At 52.7% G+C, this 18,696-nt stretch overlaps 2 protein-coding genes across 3 annotated transcripts in view; one reads left to right on the plus strand and one right to left on the minus strand.

The window, feature by feature from the left end:
• Positions 1 to 756: 756 nt before the first annotated feature.
• Positions 757 to 1,470, minus strand: Rgs9bp (regulator of G protein signaling 9 binding protein). Its single transcript, XM_055594664.1, has one exon. It carries the CDS (start codon positions 1,468 to 1,470, stop codon positions 757 to 759), a length of 714 nt encoding a protein of 237 aa, XP_055450639.1.
• Positions 1,471 to 2,490: 1,020 nt separating this feature from the next.
• Ankrd27 (ankyrin repeat domain 27) overlaps positions 2,491 to 18,696 on the plus strand; it is a 45,430-nt gene continuing 29,224 nt past the window's right edge. For both annotated transcript variants that reach the window (XM_055594719.1, XM_055594718.1), the window contains exons 1-4: positions 2,491 to 2,608; positions 8,376 to 8,507; positions 17,229 to 17,339; positions 18,436 to 18,592. In XM_055594719.1, coding sequence (XP_055450694.1) covers positions 8,406 to 8,507; positions 17,229 to 17,339; positions 18,436 to 18,592 — 370 coding nt within the window. In that variant the 5' untranslated portion in view covers positions 2,491 to 2,608; positions 8,376 to 8,405. The remainder of the gene's footprint in view (positions 2,609 to 8,375; positions 8,508 to 17,228; positions 17,340 to 18,435; positions 18,593 to 18,696) is intronic.

The raw sequence follows: 18,696 nt of genomic DNA on the forward strand, positions 1-18,696 counted from the left end.
CCCTCCGCAAAGCGGCAGCATCCGGTTCGCCGCCCCCCCCCCCCCCCCCCCCCCCCCCCCCCACACACACAAGGCAAGCGTGCAGTGGCTCCAACTCCAGCCACCACATCGACCTGGAACGACCTTCTTGGGTTGGTTGCCTAAATGGGGTCAACAGCGCAGACCCTCCCGTAGCTGCTGCTCCCGATGACTAACGGGCGATCTCTGCCAAGTGCACTAGTGTACCACAGCGAAAGCACTTTGCGTGAGCCCCCATCAGCACACCCATCCCAAAGCTCAGACCCCAAAGGATTAAGGTAATAAAACCCATTTACATTTCACCGCGATTCGTTTCTTGTCTAGGGAATAAAAACGACCCCTTTACTGTGCTCGATGAAGGTCTACACCTTTCCCAAACTGTCCTGTCTAAAGCGGAGTGGGAGCTACCGACGAGGGTGAGGTCACCAAACTGGGGACGTACGTGTTTACCCAATCTGGGGTCACCGTGGACCGATTTCTATTAATAGGAGCTAAAGCTCCTGCAGACCGCCCCGCGCGGTTAACTCCTCTCGGGCCAGGGAGTTAAAAACAAAACAAAACAAAACAAAAAACAAAACAAAAAAACAAAACAAAACATGTCTTGCCCAGGCAGAGGTGCGCCCCGAAAGGATCGTGTTCGTACGCACACACCCGGATTCACTACCTCTCTCAACAGGCTAGACCTCACGGGCATGCCCTGGAAGGAGAAGGGACAGCAGATGGCCCCTTGGAGGTCTGTCAGCTCAGCTTTGCCACACACAAGGCGAGGGCCACGGCCACCAGCAGCACGGCGCTGAAGACGGTGGCGGCCAGGGCCTTACTGGGGTCGCAGGGTCCCGCGCGCTCCTCCACGGAAACGCCCCCGACGGAGGACGCACCGGCGTTGGCTCCGGACAGGAGCTCGGCGCCCGCCGCCTGCCGCGCCTGGACGGTCCAGCGGGGCACGTTGACTTTCATCTCCATGTCGTCGATCATCTCGCCCACCTGGAGGACCTCGCGCTCCAGCTGGGGCAGGTCAGCGACGTCGATGTCGCCCTCGGCCTCGTGCCGCAGGGTGCGGGCGCTCAGGGCGCGCGCGGCCACGGCGGAGGAGCCGCCGGCCACCCCGGTGCGCACCAGGGGCCGGAGCGGCGCGTGCAGCGGGAAGGCGGCCCCCAGCGCCAGCGCGCGCTGCATGTCAGCCTCGAGCAGGTCCAGGCAGCCCGAGAAGGCCACCCAGAGCCGCTCGAACTCCGCGCGCTCCTCGGAAGCTAAGCCCCGGTCGCGCAGCGCCGCGGTCAGCCGGGAGCCGGTGGCCACGGCCAGCTCGCGCGCCTTCTGGCGGGTCTTCTGCAGCTCCTCGCGTAGGTCCTGCGTGTCCGCGGAGCCGCCCACGGTCAGCACCAAGTGATGGTAGCACGCCGTGGTCTTATTGAGCGCGTCCAGCAGCGCCTTGCACTCCTCCCTCGCCATGGCGGTGCCCTCCGGCGGCGGCGCCCCACTCGCCCCCTTCAGCATCGCAGGTCGCCTCCCGCCTCGACGCCGGTCTTGGGCCAGGCGGACCGAACGCTCCTCATCTCCTCGCCGCCGCTCTCCACGGGGCTCTCCAGCGACCCTCGACGTGGGCCTCCGAGGTCCCCGAGCGCAGAGCAAGTCTGGTTAGCTACCTCCCATCCGCTCCTCCATTTCCCCCTCGACGCGCTCCGGGTCACGCGCAGTGTCTCTGCACAACTTTTTCCTTCACGGCGGCTCCCTGGGAAGCGCAGAGTGCAGACCCCATCCTTGGTCGATCCCACGTCTCCAAACTGAGCCGCGCGCCTTAGCCCAGCCAAGGGCAGCAGGATCCAGTTTCCTAGGACACGCCTCCCGCCACGGGTCTGGGCCCCGAGCTCCCTCCCCTTGGACCAGGGGTAGGCGGGGCCCGGCCAGGGGAGGTCAAGTGTGGCTTTCCCTCCAGTCCCTCCCGTGCATACATTATAATTCTGGAATTTTAAGCGCCCCGCAAGTCCAACTTTTTCCTGTTTTGCAGACGAGGAAAGCTGAGGCTCGGTAGAAAGAGGTTTAGCCTTCGGAGCCCATGCTAGTGAGGGGACAGGACCGAGGGACACTGACTCCTAGACCCTGTGGACAACAGAGCAATGTGGCTCGGAGGACTGGGCACCTCCGGTCTGCGTCGCCGGCAGCACGGGGCGATCGGCCCGGTAGGCTGGCTACTTAGGTGGGGCTCTCCTTCTCCATCGCGGTCCAGCCCGGTTTCAGGGACTCAGCTTGGACCCCACCCCTAATGTCAGATCTCTATTAGGGCCCGCCTCTCTCATTCTGGGCACGCGCACTCTCTGGCTCTGGGCGGGGCCAGCCTCAGTAGGAAGCGCGGAGTGGCCTGAGCCCCACCCCCGACTCAACTAGACTTAATGATTGCTCTGTGGACGTGTCAGTCTCGGCGAAGGTGCCCTCTTATTGGACAGATTAAGGCAAGGCTCTGCCCAACGGCGGAGTAAAGAGGTTGGGTGTAGAGTGGAGCCGCCGCACCCGGGTGGTGGGCGCTCAGGTCCCAGCCCAGGGCCCGGGAGGTGCTGTCGTAGCACACAGGTGAAACTATGTAGCCTCTTAAGTAAGTGTCTTCGGCGGGTGTCCTCTAGCGTCTCCCTACTCTGGTGGGGGGCGCCGAGGTCGGGCGGGGTCCGGGAGCGGAAGGGGGAGGGGTTCCCTGTGCTGAGCCGAAGCCCCAGGCTGGGCTAATGGGCCCCCCGGGCCCAGGACCCGTTCCGGACTGAGCCTCCCAGTCCTCCCGTTCCTCTGCTGTCCGCAGAGCGGCGCGCACGCCGTCCACTGCGTCCGGCGGGAAGGCGAGGCGGCGCGGAGAATGCGTCCTCTGTCCCCGGGGCTCCAAGGCAGGCCCGGGTCCCCGGAGCTGGGACTTGGGGCAGTGGGCGGAGCCGTCGCTCGCAGGCCTTGTAGCCGGGGGGTTTTCCGGTGGCCAACCTGGATACTTGGGGAGGAGGTTGTGTGTACAAATAAGTCCCCGTGGAGGCCAGCTGATGGTGGTCCCCGCAAGGGCTGAGGGTGGACAGAGTACCCCCGCCTGCTTAAAACGTGGCGAGGTCCTCTTGTCCAGTAGATAGAGAAAGAATACTTACGGAAAACTCTTAGGTAGGTACCCAGAGACGTTCATCGCTCAGAGTCTGTTCAGTTTCTTGGTGGAAAACGGACTGCCTAGATGCGCGCGCGCCAGGCGGTGCCCCTCCAGCTTCCCCTCCAGCTGCAGGGGACGTGGACACTCGCAGCGGGTAGCCAGAGAAACATCATCACTGAGGAGTAAGGGACTCAGGGCAAGAGGTCTGGTGAGACTGGACAGACGTATTGCTCAGTGGCTGGGATTTTTTTTTTTTTTTTTTTTCAGTTCTGTGGTCAGAGACTCGTGCTTTCATTAAACATTATAGACTTTCCGTTGACCCCGGAGCGCAGCCACGCATATTAGCATTTTGATAGCCCCTCCCCCCCAGTGCAGGCCTTGGTGGTGTGGCAGCCCAGAGGGTCTAAGAGCCCTGAACCCCAGTTCGTACTGTCTCTCAGGGATCGGTCACTTGGCCAGCTTAGCTGGCCGTTTGCATCCTGAACTTAGCTGTTGTAGGACTTGGCCATTGTCTGAGGAGATGGTGGCAGCCACACAGGGGCCACCCATGGGTCTTGATAGTTTCAGAACCCATCCCTTTGGGAAGCTGTAGGAGGATGGGGAATGATGAGGCTGCAAAAGTGGACAAAGGCCGAACAGCAAGTACAGACCATTTAGCTGGTTGGGGCCTCAGAGGGGAAGACAAAAATACTGCATAGACCTCGCTGTTGGAGAGGTCACTTGGATATGGCTCACCAGGACAGGTGTGTGTATGAGATCTGAGAGGCAGAGGTAGAGGAGTCGCTGTTGGGAAAGCAGACAGGGTCTTGAAGTTGGGTGAAGGTGTGTATTCCCAGGTTAGACCTTGGGTGAGCTCCCTCAGCAGGCAGCAGCACTAGGAGAGCAGAGGTAGTGCCTGCATAGCCCTTGGGGTCAAGGTCACGACTGGGCCTCTGAGTTCCCTCCGGACTGTGCCGTCCTCATACCAGGCCGCTGCAGGCTTTTTGTTATTGATCTGTCTGTGTGCCGTTCAATGATTTCCCGCTGTTAGGACAACTCCCTGATTTTTAGCTGGCGACATTGGGCTGGTGTCCGATAACTTCTTCCTCTCCGAGGGGTGCTGAGGAGCAACCAAACGATTATAGATAGCAGACTTGGGGAGGAGTCAGTTCGGTGTTAGGAGAGGTCGGCCAGGTTTGGGAGATACTAAGAGAGGGTCCTACCCATCTGCCTGAGAACCTAGCAAGGGGATGGGCGCATGGCAGGGTGATAGGGCGGCATTCTGGGAAGTGATCATAACCCCTCCAGACTTAGCTGCCTCCCTGACCCTTTCAACCTAACAGCGCCTTTCCAGTGTCACCCTGTTTGACCAGCTTCAGTGTCTGGTTTATTTGGGGCACCTTCCCTTTTTACTTGCATGGCTGTGGCCTGAGATTAACCCTTCACCCACCTGGGAGAGGCAGCTGCCCTCTGGCTTCCTCCCAGCCTCCCAGCGAGCCAGATGCGGATGTTGAAGCCCAGTGCTTTAAGGAGGGGTTTTAAGAAAAATATGGCCCTGGGTCTGTAAATGTTACAGGGCCAGAAGGACTAGTGATAGGAAGTGCAGAGCACATCCTTCCCGTGCTTCCGTTGATATTAAAAATAGATGAATAGAAAGTTTTCCTGCCCCCACCCTTTGAATCATGTATCACTGGAGGGCCTTGCTCATCACTTGAAAAGCGTGCCTGCTCAGGGTCCTGTCACACTTCGAGGTAGTGCCTCTCTGGGAGGAGCAGGCCTGCACCCTATCACAAGACTCATCCGGGTCGTCAGGACGGTTGAAGACCACAAAACCACAGTGCCCTGTGTGCACGCTGTGTCCTGAAATGTTCGGACTGATGGGAAGCCTCAAGGCTGTCCTGTTCACAGGGTGGCTGGCCTCAGGTAGCTCGAGCTCGGGGGCTTTTGGCATCTCTGACTTAATGCTACTGACTTCCGTGAATTATCACTGGAGGTCTGGCAGGGATGGGCAAGACCCCCTGGTCTTGGTTTCTTAAGACTTTTCTGGACTCATCTTAATTAAAAAATAATAATAATAATAATAATAATTCCGGGTGTGGTAGTGGACATCTTTAATCCCAGCACTCAGGGAGGCACAGGCAGGTGGATCACTGTGAGTTCCAGGCCAGCCTGGTCTACAAATCCAGTCCGGGACAGCCAGAGCTACACAGAGGAAACAAAAACAAGAAAATCCAGGTTGTCTGCGCAAAACCCTCCTGAATCCTTAGCATCACTCTGGTACATCATGGCATGGTCTCATCTCCAGTTCTCCCCATCCGCTGCTATTCCTTTTCCTCTCTGGCTTGTATCTCCTAGCTGAGAGGGACGATTCTGGAGCTTTGCCAGCACGACATGTTCTTCCCCAGCTTCATCTCCCCATAACGTCCATCCTGTTTCTCAAGTGGTCTTTATCCATAGCATCTTCTGCTGTCTCACTAGGCCCTGAGGAACCAACTGTCAGAAACGGGAAAGAACGCCATTCCCTTGTGGCTCTGTCTTGGCAAATTGCATTCTCCCCTTCTGCTGGGGACTCGTAGAAGGATTACCTGGCTCTGGCAATAATTGAATTCAGTGAATCAAATATCTGAACTGTTACCAAGGTATCCCTAGGGGCACAAGAAGGAATTATTTCCACCCCCTTTTTTTGGGGGGGGTTGCTCTTCTTAAAAGTCCCCTTAGCTCCTCGGGTCAGGCCCCAATGGGGCCAATAGTCAACTCAGCTCTCATTGGGCCACGAGATTTGGTGTGGGGTTCTTGTGGCTGTCAGGGAGACTTTTCCATCTGGACAGATGGAGTTTGATCTTGTCTGTTTTTTTGGCTCATGAAATAACTATTTTGGGGTGCTATTCTCTCCATCACTAAAAATGTTATTTTAAGCATTTGGGGGTGTGTGTGTGTGTTTTGGGCATAGAAATCACAGGACAGGAGCTGGAGAGGTGGCTTTGAGGTTAAGAGCACTGGCTGCTTTCTCAGAGGACCCGGGTTCAAGGCTCAGCACCCACATGGCTCACTACCATCTGTAATTCCAGTTCCAGGGGGATAGGATGCCCTCTTCTGGCCTCCACATATACCATGCATGCACATGGTAGGCAGAACACCCATGCACATAAAATAATTAAGAAAAACAATAATTTAGAAAAGAAATTCCAAGACGGAGTGCAGGAGTCAGTTCTCTCCTTCCGTGCGGGGGTTGTGGAGATTGAACTCAGGTCATCAGGGTTGGCGGCAGGCACCCTCATCCACTGAGCCATCTATCTCACTAGCCATATTAGTTTGAATTTTAGAACAATGATTGTATATTGAAAGTATATTTTGGATAGGTTATAATATACAAAATGTTTTTTTTTTTAATTTTTTTATGTGCATTGGTGTTTTGCCTGCATGTTTGTCTGTGTGAGGCTTTCAGATCTTGGAGTTACGGGCAGTTGTGAGCTGCCATGTGGGTGCTGGGATGTGAATCCGGGTCCTTGGGAAGAGCAGTCAGTGCTCTTAACCGCTGGGCCACCTCTCCAGCCCCAATATATAAAATGTTCGCTGTTTTCTTTTTTTAAACAGTGGCTACTAGACCTGGTGGTACACACCCGGAGTCCCATATACTTAGAGAATTGAGTTACAAAGATCACAGGAGGCCAGGGGCTTGAGACCCATCTGGTACAATAAAAACAGAACAAGTACAGCTGGCCGGCAGGGTATAGAGTCAGCAAACATACTTGCTGTCAAGGCTGAGGACCTGGATTCCACCTGTGACCTGCCCACAGGTTGGAAGGAGAGAACCAACTCCCGCGAGTTGCCCTCTGACCCTTCCACGCACACTGTAGCGCCCCCCCTGTGCAAGACCCCCCCCGAAAAAAAAGTAGAAAATATAATAATTCAAAACAAAACAGATAACAACAAAAGTTTCTATTTGAAAATGTAACAATTCAAACCAAAACGAATACAATAAAAATTTCTATTCAACCATATGGTCTGTGTCTGTAATTCTATTTTTCATCTATCTCTTTTTGAGCAGCCCTGGTCTAGACCGTTGAAACACAAGCACGGCATGGAAATAGGACAGACACACACAAGGACTTGGAGTATGGCAAAGACAGCTTTCCTATGCATGGAAGACGGAGATAATGCCAAAAGTGACTCTGGGACAATTGGCTTACCATATGGGAAAGTGAAATTAACTGCTGATTTATAGCATATACAGAAATAAAATCCAGATGGGTTGGAGACAGACATGTGAGAAGTTTGGGGAGTTTATAAGTTACAGGCTATGTTGATGGTGCTGGAGGGGGCCTGGTTTCAGGTGGCCTTTGCTCTGTAACCAGGTCCGAACTTGACAGCTCTCAGCTGCCCTTGCTTCATTATTCTCTGGATATTTTTGTTGGCCTCCCTTGGCATAACTGTGACTGCATTTTGTTCCTGCTTGGCTGTGCTCATTAGATCACATGGGCACCTCTCCCCTCCATGTTTGTTGTTTTTGTTTTTTCGAGACAGGGTTTCTTTGTGTAGCCCTGGCTGTCTTAGAACTCACTCTGTGTACTAGGGTGGCTTTGAACTCAGAGATCTGCCTCCCTCTGTCTCCTGAGAGCTGGGATGAAAGGCATGCATCACCACTGCCCAGCTCACCATTTTGTTTTGTTTTCTTAGTTGGGCTGTTTCCCAGCATGCTTTTATTGAGGTATCTTAAGAATGAGGATGGAATATACAAAGCCTTTGGATGCCGATGCTCAGAAATCATAGCCTGTTAAGTCAGGCCACAGGGCTGGCTCCGGATGAAAGAGCATAGAGAAAGCTGAGCATGGCGTTGTAGACCCCAGAGCTGGGGAGACTGAGGCAGGAGGATCCTGATTTCGAGGACAGCTTGGGCTGCATACAGAGCAAGACTCTGCTTCCAAAGCAAATGACAGAAATCAAGAGGATGGGCATTTAGCTCATTGGTAGAATGCCTGCCTAGTAAGCACAGACCTTGGGCTCAGTCCTTAGAGCTCTCTGTGTTGTGTGTGTGTTTGTGTGTGTTTGCATGCAAGGGTCTGTGGGTAACCACAACCGAAAAGCCAAGACCACAACCAGCGATGCTGGGTGTGGCAGCAAAACCCTTTATTCCCGAAACTGGGAAACAGAAGCAGGTGGATCTCTTTGAACTCAAGGTCAGCCTGGTCTAGAAAATGAGTTCCAGGTTGACTGCTACATAGTGAGGCCCTGTCTCTATTCATAGCCTTTCCCTCCTTCGTTCCAGGAAGCTCACTGGGACCCCTCTGAAGTCCATATGGCTCTGTATGATGAAGACCTCCTGAAAAACCCTTTCTACCTGGCCCTCCAGAAGTGGCGCCCCGACTTGTGCAGCAAGGTGGCCCAGATCCATGGCACCGTAAGTCTACGGGTTCTGAGGGTTGTCCCCAAGGGTGAGCAATGCCAGAAATGTGGCAGGCTGATTCGACATTTAGAGGAAGTCAGTTACAAAGCCGCCCTGTGTCCCCCTCCCCCAGGAGGGGGCTGTTACGCCGTGTGGGGGCCCCTCAAACTCCTGCCTAGATGAAGCCTCCCGAGACTGAAGCCTGGTGTCTTAGGGTTTCTAGGGCTGTGATGGTATACCATGACCAAAAAGCAAGACGGGGAGGAAAGGGTTTCTGTGGCTTATCCTTCCTTATTGCTGCTGTTCATCATCAGAGGAAGTCAGGGCAGGATCCTGGAGGCAGGAGCTGATGCAGAGGCCATGGAGGGATGCTGCTTACTGACTTGCTTCCCCTGGCTTGCTCAGTCTGCTTTCTTAGGGGATCCAGGACCACCAGCCCAGGGGTGGCACCATCCACTATGGGCCAGGTCGTCCCTCATCGATCACTAATTAAGAAAATGCCTCACAGCTGGATCTTATGGGGTCATTTTCCCAATTGAGGTTCCCTCCTTTCAGATGATGCCAGATGAGGTCAAGCTGACATAAAACTAGGCCACACACCTGGGTTGTCATCCGCCTCCACACTCTTGCCCGTTGTCCGTGGTGGATCATGCCTTTGTCCTGGTACTCAGCTCTCTCGTTCCCTTGTTGGCTTTCAGTGCTCCTAGAAGGCAGACATCATGGTTCTGCCCTGGTGCTCAGCAGTTCATATCTGCTCAGTTGGGTGTGCTGTGGAAGCAGGGAGCTTGTGAGGTCCTACGTTAGTGGCATGGTTAGCTTTAAATGTCAGCTTACAGGGCCTCGTGTTCATTGCCTAAGAGTACTTACAGCCGTACTGGAGAGATGGCTCAGCAGTTAAGAGCACTGGCTGCTCTTTCAGAGGTCCTGAGTTCAATTCCCAGAAACCCCATGGTGGCTCACAGCCATCTGTAATGGAATCTGATTCCCTCTTCTGCTGTGCATGAAAACAGAGCACTCTTACACTTAATAAATAAATCTTTTAAAAAAAAGAAAGAAAGCACACTTAACTGCTTCTGCAGAGAACCCAGGTTCAGTCCTCGGCACCAACTTAATAATTAATTTAAGATATGTCATTTTGTGCCAAGCTAGAATCACCTGAAGACAAAGTCTCAATTGAGGAAATATCTAGATCAGGCTGGCCTGTGGCGGGGTCTGTGGGATTCTCTGACTGATACTTGATTCAGGAAGAACAGCTACGCTGTTTCACGAGCCTTGAACTGTGGAAGAGGGAAGAAAGCTAGCGGCAACAGGCAGCCAGCATGGGTACATTCGTTTCTCTCCGCCTTGACAGTGGGTGTGATGTGACTGTCTGCTTGACTTCCTGGCTCCGAATTTCCCCCAACCTCCAAGTGACTGATGGTAATTGAAAAGTGAAGTCAAGTAAAGCCTTCTCCTATGTCCGCCTTTGGTCAGGATGTTTTATCACAGTAGCAGAAATGAAATTAGGACATCGCTTGGAAAGGTGTTTCCTAAAGGGAAAGAATTTCTACGACACAGGCCACAGTTCCAAGCCTCCAAGGTGGCCAGGGAACAGGTGTGGAAGAAGAAATGGTGGTTTCCAGGGAGGGGCCAGCATTTGGGTTGGGAGCTTTAGTTAATCTCCTTGATAACTGTAACAGAATGCCTAACAGAAACCACCTGTCGGAGGAGGAGTTAATTTTTGACTAGTACTATGAGGTTTCTGTCCTGTCTGGACTGTTGACTCTGGTCTGTGGCGGGAGTGTGTGATACAGACCTTTCTTCATCTCAGGGCTAGAGAAGGAAATGGCCAGGGAGGGACTGAGGACAAGCTCCGCCCACGGCATGCCCACCAGTGACTGCTTCCACCAGTTAGGCCCCACCCTGGAAGCCTTCAGAACCTCCCCAAAAGGGCCACCAGCTAACGACCTGGGGGGACATTGCCTTTTGCACATTAGAGGTTGGCCTGGTTTGCATCTATGTCCGTCATGAAGGGAAGTTAGGGCAGGAATTGAAGCAGAGGCTACAAAGGAGGGCTGCCTTCTCACTGCTCCTCCTTGGCTTGCTTAGCTGCTTTCTTACTCAGCCCAGGGCCCAGCTCAGGGGTGGCCCTGCCCCCCCACCCCTGAGCTGGGCCCTCCCACGTCAGTCACCTAGCAGGAAATGCCCCACAGGCCAATCTGATGGAAGGGGCTTATCAGTTGAGTTTCCATCTTTCTAGATAACTCTAGCTTGTGTCAAGTTGACAAAAAACAACCAGGACAGTGGGCTTCTTTTCTTTCTTTCTTTTTTTTTTTTTTTTTGGGGGGGGGGTAGTGTCAAGGAGGCAAATCAGGATTTTGTACATGCTAGGCAAATGTTCTGTCACTGAGCCACACCCTCAGCCCCTCACTGGGGGACTCTAGACAGGGGCTCTACCACTGAGCCCATGCTCCCAGTCCCTCACTGGGGGATTCTAGGCAGGGGCTCTACCACTGAGCCACACCCCCAGCCCCTCACTGGGGTATTCTAGGCAGGAGCTCTACCACTGAGCCACACCCCGCCCCCTCACTGGGGGATTCTAGGCAGGGGCTCCACCACTGAGCCACACCCCCAGCCCCTCACTGGGGGATTCTAGGCAGGGGCTCTGCCACTGAGCCACACCCCAGCCCCTCACTGGGATATTCTAGGTAGGGGCTCTACCATTGAACTATCCCATTATCATGTGTGTATTAAGGCACATGTGTATGCACATGTGGAGGTCACAGGTCAGCCTCAGGCATCATTCCTCTACACCCTACACCTTTTTTTGTTTTCAGTACAGGCTCTCTCATTGAATTACTGCACAGCTATGCAGCTAGGCTAGCTAGCCTACCACCCCAGGGCTCTCTTGCTGACAGTACCTGTGTGCTCTAGCAGACCTGTTCTGTTTGGCTTCTTCACATGAGTTCTGGGGTTTAAGTTCAAGTCTTGCCCCTCCCTGCCTGAGCGACCCTCCGAGACCCCCCTTTCTTTTTCAAAGCTTCACTGTAAGTCGAGTTTGTCTGCCTTTGAGGTTGTTCTGCCCCTGCTTGGGAAGTCCCTGGCAGCTCTGTGTCCCCTTTCCCCACTCACCTCAGGCTGTGTTTCCTCTTGTCCTGTGGTGACTGCTCAGGTCGGGCCCCTGAGGACTGGAACCGAAGGAGAAGTTTGGTCGGCTCAGGACAGCCTCCGGTTGTGGGTGGCTTTTTCTGGAAAAACAGAACACAGCTTGTCTGTCTCCCGGGGGAGCCCGCTCTTCCTGAAGCGTGGTCTGCGTTTTATGATTAGTATTTTTCTTCATATGTTTTAACCGGAGATTTCTTTTTTTTAATTTGGATTTTGGAAGCCATGGAATTCATTATTTAAAAAAGAAAAAGAAATTAGAGGCGGAGCATGACAAAACAGGCCAGTAATTCAAACACGTGATAGCGTGATAGCTCAGGCTGGGGCTGCGTAGTGTGGGAGCAGCATACACCACATGGCGAGACTAGATAAGTAAGTAAATAAACAGACACGGGGCTGGAGAGCAGGCTCGGAGCCTGTGAGGACCCAGGTTCAGTGCTGAGATCCCGGATGCCCACTACTGTGCTCAGCCCCATCTTTTGACATAGGACTCCACTCTGGCTTCCTGATAGCCACAGGAGCCACTTGAGGCCCACTCTGGGTGGCGATACCTTTCTGGCCTTGGCGTCGTTGGGTGAGACCAGCTTCCCCGCAGTAGAATGGACCACTCTTGCCAGCGTGCTCAGGGTGAGGCTGGAGCTGGGTGACCCGCTCTGGTCCCCTGCTATTCATGGCATGGGCAGGTGGGTCACAGCTGTCCGCTGTGCTGTGTGATGTACATGTTTGTTAGTGGGACAAACCTGCTTCCAGAAGGTTCCGAATCCTCCCTGTCACTTCTGAGGGAGCAGCATGGCGTCAGCAGTTTAGTAATTCCTGTTCTGGGAACTTGGCACCAGGGCCAAGAATTAACCAAGCTAGGATCTTCTCTGGAGTTCAGGGTCCTTTATGGGTACAGCACTTACTTTTCTGGTTGCTGTGACAAAAATACCCAACAGAAGCAACTAAGGAGCAAGGGTTTATTTGGGCTCACAGTTTCAGAGGGCTCTGTTCCAGCATGCGAGAGAAGGCATGGTAGTAGTCATGATGGCGGGAGTGTTTGCCAGAGACTGTCTCCACATCACAGAGGAACAGGAAGCGGAGTACAGGACCAGAACTGGATGGAAACAGGTATCACCTTCCAAGGCCCCTCCTTAGTGACCCTACTCCCCTCTCTAGGCTCCACCTCCTAAAGGCTCCACAGACTTGATAGCAATGTGAGCCTGGGACAAGGTATTTAAGTCATGAACTATGGGAGACATCTCAGATTCAAACTGTAACCACGGAGCTTTAAAAAAAGAAATAAACTCAACATTTTAAAAACTGTCTTCGGGGGCTGGAGAGATGGCTCAGAGGTTAAGAACACCGGCTGCTCTTCCATAGGTCCTGAGTTCAACTCCCAGCAACCACATGGTGGCTCACAACCATCTATAATGAGATCTGGTGCCTCCTTCTGGCATGCAGGCATACATGCAGGCAGAGCTCTGTATGCATAATAAATAAATAAATCTTAAAAAACAAACAACAACAAAAAAAAAACAACTGTCTTTGGGTTGGAGAGATGGCTCAGAGGTTAAGAGTGCTGGCTGATCTCAGAGAACCCAGGCTTGATTCCCAGCACTTACAGGGCGGCTCACAACTGCCTGTAGCTCCAGTTCCAGTGGATCCAATGCCCTCTTCTGGCCGCTGTGGGCAGCGAATGCGTGCAGGGCACAGGCATACACACATAGGCAAAACACTCAAACATAGAAAACAAAACGATGGAATAATAAACGTATGTCCGTAGTATCAGCCGTCTCTGACATTTCCTCCTACAGACAAGCTGGTATGATCCCCTGCTCTGCTGGTCCGCAGTACCATGGGTGTGGCAGCTGGTGCGGGGGTTGGGGGAGGGAGCCAGACCGATCCCCTAGATGGAGCTGGCTTCCTGCCAGGTCTTGATTTCCTGGGAGGACTGTTCTTCCTGCCACCTGGTTGCACCATGGCAATTCCGTCCCCGACACTCTGAGGCACCTGTGACACCCAAGCCGCTCTAATAGCCACCTCTGTGCTCATTGCGCAGGCTAATAATGTACCTGAGGCTTCCTGAGAGCCGCTTGGGCAGGTCTGTCTCCTGGGATGCTGGCTCATGGGCTGCTACTTCCTGACTTTGCAGGAGAGATACATAATTAAGATCTAGCCCCAGGGTGAGACGGTACCCCCCACCACCAATGACTCATTTACATTCACGTGGATGAGTAAAGATGAATTCATTCATTCAGGGTTATTTACAGAGCTGTGGGTCACTGCAGGTGGCTACGTTTTCTTAAGCCAACAACCCCACCACTTCAATAATGACTGTAAGCTCGGCGGAACAGGCGCATGCTCAGGTTCAGGTACTGCCCCGTGTCAAAGCAGTCCCGGTGACTGAAGGCTCAGACAGCACCAGACCTGGAAAGGTTCCGAGATGTGATTATCATCACAGATCCTGCCAGGCTCGGCAAACACTGCCCAGCCGTGGGAAGGATGGCTGTCTTAGGGCATCCTGGTGCATAGAGAAGCTAAGTGGTGGCTTGCTGCAGAATGGAGTCGCTCTGGCTGGGAGGTGGAGGATTGGAGAAAGTTGTCCATGATCCTTTTGTGACCTGGGGGATGTGTCCATTTACCTGTCAGAAAAAGAAAAAAAAAAAAAAAACCTGAAAGAAGGCAGGTGGGTACCAGAGGGGGAGGATCTGGAGTCCCAGGCTTCCCTGGGCTACAAACATGACCTTATCTCAAAACAAAACTGTAAAACAAACAAACAAGGCTTGGGGCTGCCTGTAGATCAGTGGAGGTGGGCTTTGTGCAACAGGGCAGCGTCTCTCTTGGAACCGGAAGGAATTAGCCTCCTTTCCAGGTCTGTCAGGAACCTGAGGAAGGGCGAGTGTCTGAAGCTGAAGGGGCCCCATTCAGTCAGCGCACGTTCATCACTTACTCCGCCTGGCACGCTTGGTGATGTGAATCCAGCAGGGGGGGGGGGGTGTCAGCACACAGACAGGATGTAATTTTAATTAGAGTCAGGTTTCTCAGAACATGCAGAAAATCCTGGTCCTGTGAAGGCCAGGTGCAGGCTTGGAGCAGGACTGTTCCATGGACGGACAGCATATTCCCCACCTCAGCACAGCCGTGGCCATCACAGAGCCCCCAGGGGTTAGGCACGTGCTAGGCACGTCCTTGCGGAACCCAATCTCCATCTTGAGGGTCCTTTTCTGACTTCGGCCTCAGCTGTACTTCTTATGGAGTTGCGAGGCCCTGTGCAGCCGGTAGTCCATTTCGAAGTTGATTCCCAGAGACCTCCCGAATTTTTTAGTTAAGATGTCAGAACTGCGCTCTGCCCAGAGTTTGGCTGTGAGTCTCTGCCTCTGCTTCGATCCCATGCTGGGTGGAGTCTTTCAGAGGACATCTGTGGAAGGCTCCCACCCTGTTCCCTCTGTTTAACCACTTCCGGTATCTAGTCTATTATTTGCCCTTCTAAATGAGAATTAAGCATCCTCCCTCAGGTCCTTCTTGTTATTTAGCTTCTTTAGGTCTGTGGATTTTAGTATGGTTATCCTGTATTTATATGGTTAATATCCACTTATAAGTGAGTATATATCATGCATGTAAAGAATAGGGGAATAGAAGGACCTGGAGGGGACAGGAGCTCCATAAGAACAACAGAGCCAACAAATCAGGGCTCAGTGGGTCCTGCAGACACTGATGCACCAACCAAGGATCTTGCATGGAGAGGACCTAGACCCCCTGCTCAGATGTAGCCCATAGGCAGCTCAGTCTCCCTGTGGGTTCCCTAAGAAGGGGAGGAGGCTCTGTCTCTGACATGGATTCTGTTGCCCACTCTGTCATCGCTTCCCCCTGGTGGCGGAGTGGAGCCTGCCAGGCCACAGAGAAAGATGCAGGCAGTCCTGATGAGACTTGATAGGCTGGGATCAGATGGTAGGGGAGGAGGACTCCCCCTTTCTGAGGACTAGGGGAGGGGAAGGGAGGGAAAAGGGAGGAAGGGTGGGAGCTACAATCAGGATGTAAAGTGAATAAATTATAAAAAATAGAATAAAAACAAAGGCAAACAAACAAACAAAAAGATGTGAGACGTGAGGGGCCTGGAGGGATTATGACTCGGCAGTTAAGAGCGCTTGCCGCGCAGTCATGAAGTCCAGAGTTTGGATATCTCATATCACCCATATCACAAATGCTTTTTTAACTACAGCTTTCAAGGAATTGGACAGCCTCTTCTGGCCTCCGTGGATACCCAGACACACATGCAAAATAAATAAAGTTAGGTCGTTGTTTTAAATAAGCGAGTACCTAACATTTCATATTTTCTTTTTTTGAGGCAATATCCCAGGCTGGCCTCAAACTGACTTTGCACTATTTTCCTCCTGCCTGGACTGGGGTTACAGGCAGATGCCACTATTTTTCTGTCAGTGCTGGGGGACTCCCAGGGAGTTCAGCAGAAGCTATAAAATAGAATTTAAACACATACAAGGAAGTTTTATTCTTCCTGAAATATAAACCTCGAAGACATGGGTGTCAGCAGTTAAGCATTTGTGTTGGAGGAGAGGCCCAATGGTAAGAGCTCTTGCTGCTCTTGCAGAGGGCCCTGGGTTCAGATCCCAGCACACACATGGAGTCATGATGGCCTGTAACTCCAGTTCCAGGGGATCCAGCACCCTTTTTTCTGGCCTCTGTGGGCACTGTATGCATGTAATGCAAAGATATACATACAGAACGCTTGTGTGCACATAAAACTTTAAAAATCTTTTAAAAATAATGTTTTTAAGAAAAAAGGAAAAACTAGGAGGTAATAAGGGAAATACAGAGTGGGCATTTGTGCATAATAATGGTTGGAACTTAATTTTATTTTGCAAAAGTTATATGTAAATCTGCCTGTCTGTGTGTGTTTGTACATGTATGTGCAGTACCCCCCCCCCCAGAGGCCAGAAGAGGGCGGCGTTGGATTCCCTGTGGGCTGGCGTGACAGGTGGTTGCAAGGTGACTGACATGGGTGCTGGGAACTGAACCCAGGCCCTCTGCAAGAGCAGTTCGTGCTCTTAGCTGCTGAGCTTAGTTGCTGAGCCGTCTTCCAGCACCATGTCCTGTTTCTTAAAAGAAGCCCTGTTGTTCAGAGATGCATCCCTAAAAATATATACGGATGAGCCCTTCTCTACCTTATGTAACTTTCTGGTACTCGCTTCAAAATAACCTAGAGATTGGGCATAGATGGAGATATACCACGTGACTGGCCACTGGATTCCTAATTTTTGAAGCTGGATAAAGGTCGTGAGGGGCCAGCCTGGTCTACAGAGGGAGTCCCAGACAGCCAGGGCTACCTAATAGAGAGCCCCTGGCTCAAAAGAATTTGAAATGAAAGAAAGACGTTAAAATAGTGAGGGCCTGTTAGGTGGCTCAGGGAGTAAACGCACTTGATGCCGGTTCCAACAAGCCAGGCCTCCAGCCTTAACCAGGGCTGTTTCTCCAAGTAGTGCTGCCCTCCTCTGCAGGTCCCCGGCCCGACAGATTCCAGCTGAGGCTCCTTGGAGACATCTGGGCTGCAGAAGCCACTTGGCCCGCTCAGTCTGGTGCTAATCCTGCCTCTCTTCCCAGGTCTTAGTGCCCTGCCGAGGAAGCCTGCCGAGTAGTGTACAGGCCTGCTGCCAGTTCGAGTCCTACGTCTTGGTACCCACGGAAGGACGCTTTCAGACGTTGGATGGAAAGGTACTCACTGCTAGGGTGGCTCAGAGTTGATGGGGGGTGGGGCAGACAGAGGCGAGATCAACCTTTTTCTCAGCCTTTCGAGTCACTGGCATCAGATATGGATTTTTACAAGTATGTAGCAGCTTTTGAAAAGGGTTATGGGCCTTCTGCCTTTGTTCGGGAACCTTTGAGACAAGAGGCCATGGTAACAGTGAGTTGGACCCAGACTGTGACACAAGGCGGGTTTGGGCTGGAGTTCATCACTCCCTGCCTCAGCCAAGCGGAGTCATCTCCCTGTATATTGAGGTTCCTGGTGTACCCCTTCTCAGGTCTGTATCCTAGTGAGCTATTTCTTTGGTTGTGGTTGTTTTGTTTTTGTTTTTTTATTTTTTTGTTTTTGTTTTTGTTTTTTTCCTAGGCAGGTTCTCACTGCATAGCTCTGGCTGGTATGGAGCTTACTCTGTAGACCAGGCTGGCCTTAAACTCAGACGTTCAGCCTGCCTCTGCCTCCCAAGTGCTGGGATTAAAGGTGTGCACCACCATGCCTAGCCCGTATTAATTTATTTTTGAGACAGGGTTTTGCTATATTTCCCAGGCTGGCTTGGAACTCGTGATCCTCCTGCCTCAGCCTCCCTCGTGCTGAGAATATAGGCACAAGCCGCCACGCCCATCGTGGATGCTTTTTGTTTTTTAATGGAAGCAGACAGGCTCTGAGAAGTGGACATTTCATTTACACTCAGCTAGCCCCATCCCCCCCCACCCCCAACTAATACATGGTCAGAGGTCACCCTGACCACTACTCTCACTGGGGGTGATCTTCAGTTTGACCCCAGGGCCTGAGCATCAGGGGCTTGTGGGTACTGGGGCAGATCTCAGAGGGTGTGGGTTATCAGTACACTTGCTCAGGCTGGCACCCCCGAGGCTCATGAGGCCTGGTGCGTAACTGTTCCACGCTCATATCTCACCATATCTGTTCCACGCTCCTTAGGCGTGTGTTCAGTTAGCCCGCACTGGGGTGGAGCGGCATGCTCCGCCTATGTGCCTTCCGGGAAGAGGCTGCAGGGGGTCTCCGTGCTTGCTACCCCAGGCTGGTCCAGTGATGTTTCTCTGATTCCAGGATGTCCTCATTGAAGGAAACAGGATTAAGCTAGGGGCTGGTTTCGCTTGCCTTCTCTCTGTGCCCATCCTCTTCGAAGAGACTTTCTACAACGAAAATGAAGAGAGTTTCAGCGTTCTCTGCATTGCGCATCCTCTGGAGAAGAGAGAGACTTCAGGTACCCGGGGATGGGAGGGGGGGATCACCTTTTTCTCCCTATAAGGAGAAGTATGTGAGCACCTCCTTCCCCCATGCACAGCTGTTAAACGCTCGAATGTCACA

This window comes from Psammomys obesus, unplaced genomic scaffold, assembly GCF_907164565.1.
Source record: "Psammomys obesus unplaced genomic scaffold, mPsaObe1.curated_primary_1811, whole genome shotgun sequence".
NCBI classification, from domain to species: domain Eukaryota; kingdom Metazoa; phylum Chordata; class Mammalia; order Rodentia; family Muridae; genus Psammomys; species Psammomys obesus.

Coding starts and splice junctions, on each gene's coding strand:
- Rgs9bp (XM_055594664.1), bottom strand. CDS start 1,470: ATGGCGAGGGAGGAGTGCAAGGCGCTGCTGGACGCGCTCAATAAGACC.